General features: G+C 34.2%; 1 protein-coding gene across 3 annotated transcripts; it reads right to left on the bottom strand.

Annotated features, from left to right (window-relative positions):
- Positions 1-439: 439 nt before the first annotated feature.
- Positions 440-3,188, bottom strand: LOC144571272 (beta-1,2-xylosyltransferease XAX1-like). Of its 3 annotated transcripts, none has more exons than XM_078320502.1 (4): positions 2,666-3,188; positions 2,467-2,547; positions 2,219-2,365; positions 440-1,832 (listed from the first exon to the last, which is right to left on the bottom strand). In XM_078320502.1, exons 1-4 carry the CDS (start codon positions 2,856-2,858, stop codon positions 610-612), a joined length of 1,644 nt encoding a protein of 547 aa, XP_078176628.1. In that variant the 5' UTR covers positions 2,859-3,188; the 3' UTR covers positions 440-609. The 3 variants fall into 3 exon arrangements, with proteins under 3 accessions (XP_078176628.1, XP_078176629.1, XP_078176630.1); XM_078320503.1 differs by having other exon boundaries at positions 2,234-2,365; XM_078320504.1 differs by lacking the exon at positions 2,219-2,365.
- Between the last annotated feature and the right edge of the window lie 1,359 nt (positions 3,189-4,547).

Genomic DNA, 4,547 nt, shown 5'->3' with positions numbered 1-4,547 from the left:
CCTTTCAGAGTACAAGAAGACCTTCATTTTAATAAAAAGGTAATTAGATGGAATTGCCAGAACATAAATTAAACAAGTACATGTTGTTGATAACTTTTATTTCATTGACTTGTTTTCTTTTGTTGATACCATCCATTTTTTTAATTTTTTAATTTTTTTTTTTTTGTAACGACTCGGTCAAATTAAATATCCGGTCTAGTTGGTGCTTGATGTGTTTATTAATTTATTGAATAAGTCATTGTTCAACTCAAATTTGAAGTCCAGGATGACAGCTGATTTTTTATTTTTATTTTTTCTGTCATGAATAAAGTCTTAATTAATTGATTGAGATCTCAATCACCATAGCTAGAATTTGCAAGTACTAACGAAAATTTAAATTCACAAATTATGAATCAACTATCAAACAGTCCGATAAAAAAGCTGAATTTATTTGTAAATTAAAACCAATATGAATATATGCCACCCAAACTTGGGCAAATAAATAAAAATGATACTTTGTGACCATTAATTATCAAAAGAAAAAAATTAACAGAACACATGAAGACATGAACACATGAACAAATGAACAACTATGTTTCCCTAACCCAACCAATTAAACCCTATATATGTCTACTCTTGAAGAAGATCCAGGGCTTCAAGTAGGGAAGGCCTAAACCTAGTAAGATTCACTTTCACATCTTGTTTCATGATGATTTCTGCTAATTGTCCCCAGCCTTGCGCATGGATCGCCATTGGATCGGTAAAAACAATATGGTCGCTCGGGTACTTCTCAATCAGCGTGCTCTCATCTTTGTCGATGTAATATTCGACATACCGCAACTTCATGTCCCGTGCTGGTTGGCCGTAAAAATTTGTAGCCATCCAATCCATCTTTCCCCATGGTACAATTTGTACCATCACGGCTTCGGTCGGGAGGAAGATTTGGTTAGTTATACCAGCACCGTGCACAGCCAATAGCACATCACAACTGTTAACCAACTCAGCAAATGATTGCAATTGATCAGGGCTTGCCTCTTTTATAATAACCTGAAAACCTAGTCCCTCAGCCATCGCTGCAACCTCTTTTTGGTTGAGTAGTTTCCTTGTACCTGCCCTTGAAATGATCAGCATTCTCGGTTTCTGTTTAAGTGATTCCCCGAGGATAATTGGCCGGTCCCTTTTTAGGGATAATGAATCCCGAAGGAATTTTGTGAAATTCACCATGGAATAGTTCCTCGGATTTCTGGTCGGGTTGGGGTATATGATCAAGTCTCTGTCCCGAATCAAACCTAAGAAACTGTGCGGGAAGCAGTGAACCTCTTCATCTTCATCAAAGTTGATGACATCATAATTAGAAAGTTTGCTAAGCAAAGGCTGGTACCGGTGGACCCACCACGGCTTATAGTTCGTGATAAAATACTGTACCTCTCCCTTGAAGTGTGATGTGGTAAGGAAAAGCGGTATAAGCACATCTGACATGTCATGGAAAAAATTGCCAGTGTACCCGGCAACTGAGAAAATTACAGCCGGTACATTATATTTCTTGGTGCATTTCGGCACATCAGATTCTGGTTTAACAGATTTCACTGTCACTTCTACCACCGATGGTAAAAGAAAATCATCTTTCCGTGCATAGGGACGGACTTTCTTTTCCCCGCTTTGGTCAAAAACAGTTGATTGTTGGGAAGAAGACACCAAAAATACCGACTTCTCTTTCGGGCTAATCCTCAAATCTCCGGTCATTTCACAGACGGTTGGACGAGCATACGGAAAACCTTCGTCTTTGCCGTTTTCATCACAAGCAATCTTGCTCTCTGTTTTGCCTTTGGGCGTCTCTTTTCCATTGTTTTCATCTGTAAAAGTAAAAAGAAGAATGCCAGTTTATAACAAATAACAAAGCATGTTTAAATGATGAAGAAAATATAGTGAAATAATGTAAGCAAGAGAGGAGAATTATCTAAATGATGAGGGGACATTGACAACAAATATTTGAAGCAAAGGAAAATGAAAGCACATAAAAAGTAAACAATTTAATAATTATTTAATTATCCAAGTGCAAAAAGCAGATCACGTGCAAAGTTTTGAATCTTCTGATAATTGTTAATTATATTAGTGGGAACTATTTGAGCTTTGTAATAATGACAAGATAGAATATTTGGATCAAAGTTAAATTTAAACATACTCGGGAAGATTAATGAAAACTGTTCAAAATTAACTTGAATAATCAAACAGTACTCACAAAATTGAGTTACACCGGTCTTTGAATTGCTGTCCCTTAAAGTAGCCTCTACCTGTACTTTCTCTGTGTCCTTTGGCACAACAGGTATATCCAAAACAGGATCATTATCTGTTTCCATGCTTTTCATGTTTTCATTGCTTATTGCACCTTCATTTACAAACGCCAAAACAAAATAAATAAAGTTATGATATGCCTCAAGCAACTCTAACTGAAGCTGATTTCAACACAGATAAATGAGATTGACTCACCTTTTGGTTCAGATAAATTCGGACTCGAACTTGAATTTGAAATCGAGGGTGATGAGTTGGATGCTGATAATACGGTGACATCTATAAGAAACAATGAATTCAATCTGAATTAAACCACCAATAACAAGAATAAAGACTTAAACAGAAATTCAAACATGAATTTTTTTTTTTAAAAAAAAAAAAAAAAAAAAACCCTTACCAAAAACAGGGGAGTAAATAGAGAATAGTTTAGCGAGAGAGAGATATGTTAGCAAAGCTAAACAGCAACCGGCTACTAATCCAACACCAATTTTTTTGGGTTCAATTTTGGATGAACTCTTCTCGATCCTCGGTTGTTTTCTCTCTGTTAGAGGTTTTGAATTCCTTGCATAAGCTGTTGAACTAGTAGCCATTTCTCTTTCTTGGTTTGTAGAAAGAGAACAAGGGGGAAGAACAGAGAAGTACAATTTATATTATTGGAGCTAGGATGGAATAATCATTTGTATTAGAGCACAAAACGAAGACCCTCAATGCAAGGAACAACCCTTTATTCTAAACCTATTCCATTGGTTTTTTATACCAATTTTTGGTTCTCTATTTCTTTCCTCCAACCATACCCCTTGACTCTTTGAAATTAAGGGGGTAAATAGCAATTTCTTTTTGTTTGCCAATTGACAATAACATTTATTGTATATATCACATGGTTACTAGATTTTTTTTTTTATAATATTTCTTGGTAGTTCAAGTCCTTTTTGAAGGAAGAGGAAAAGTCTTCTTTGATGGAATCCAATCGGTTGCTTCCTTTGACACTCTTCCCGAGCTGACCTGAAGGGTAAAATTTGGCAGGACTTGGTCTAACAGCTTAAATTTACATTCAACCAACAAATAGTGCTTTAGTTATTGCAATTAAAATGTTAGGTTGTATTAAAGATACACAACACTTGTTTAATTTTATTTTAGCTTTTAGCAATAATTGTTTAACAACATGCATCTTTTGTCTTCATTCAGCATTTTATTTTATCACGTCAACTGCACCATTTTAAATTTTATAGTATTTAAAAATTTTGTGATTTAAGTATGAAATAACGCTCTTGTAAACTATTTAAGGGTGCCGTTCTTATGAGGATAGCGTGCATGATTAGGTTTAGAATAGAATAGAATAGTGAGTATGTTAAGGACAGGGCATGGCTTGATGGTTTGATGGTTTGATGGTTTGATGGTGATTGGTGGCAACATTAATTAATTAGTCTGACTATAACACAAATGTGCAAAGTACTTGTCTTTTACAAAATTGAAAAGTAATTAAATATATTCATTAATATGGTATATGGAATGGAAGTGTGTATTTGTTCAATTTAGGATGACCATGAAATTATATTGAAAGTACAAAAGTTCTTCAATTTTGTAAAACACATCTGTTAGTGTTAGATGAGTACAAAATTAAGTTGCTTGTTTTGTCCGCATATTAATTTAATGAAAATCAAGGCTTTAGAGAAGTTTCTATTAGTTTCGGTAGTAGAGCAGAAGCAGAGCAGTTGAAATTGAAGTATTCATTGCATTCATGACAACGCATGCAGGTATAAATTAACACGTTTGGAAGCAGGCAAGAGGACAAGTTATTTATTTTTTTAATTTTTTGTTACCAAAAGAGAAGATTATTACATGTGTTGTGTATCTTGGAAAAAGTCTTAAGCTCTTTTCCTCTTTCTCAAACACATACATAAAGGAGAAAAAAGAGAGTATGTGCGTATCCTGATAAGATATATCATCTCATGTGTCACTGACAAGTGTACTCACAACCAAACTCAAGTCTGGATCTTTATGTCAGTAACTACCACCTGTTCAAACGATTAAGATTTTGTCTCCTCTGATCCTCTCTAATTGGGCGGATTTCATGTGACGGATATCAACAATTTATTCACAAATTAAAACATATATGTTTTATGGGCATAATAAACGTATTTTTTATTTATAGAAATTCATTAAAAATAATATAAGAAAATGGATGGATTGTTCGAAAATAGAGATTCCATAGAAGGAACAAATTAATAATTTGGATTTTTGAGACAATTATAATGAATTAATGATTCAGTTTCTTTAGA

Source organism: Carex rostrata, chromosome 19 (genome assembly GCF_964058835.1).
Source record: "Carex rostrata chromosome 19, lpCarRost1.2, whole genome shotgun sequence".
Lineage (NCBI taxonomy): Eukaryota > Viridiplantae > Streptophyta > Magnoliopsida > Poales > Cyperaceae > Carex > Carex rostrata.
The sequence above is the reverse complement of the archived record's forward strand: the minus strand, read 5'-3'. Positions and strand labels throughout refer to the sequence as shown.

Bases quoted from the DNA above. Each gene is read 5' to 3' on its own strand.
- LOC144571272 (XM_078320502.1), bottom strand. From the start codon at position 2,858: ATGGCTACTAGTTCAACAGCTTATGCAAGGAATTCAAAACCTCTAACA. The intron at 2,548-2,665 runs GTAAGGGTTTTT...TGTTTCTTATAG, and splicing joins TATTTACTCCCCTGTTTTTG to ATGTCACCGTATTATCAGCA. The intron at 2,366-2,466 runs GTGAGTCAATCT...TTGTAAATGAAG, and splicing joins GAATTTATCTGAACCAAAAG to GTGCAATAAGCAATGAAAAC.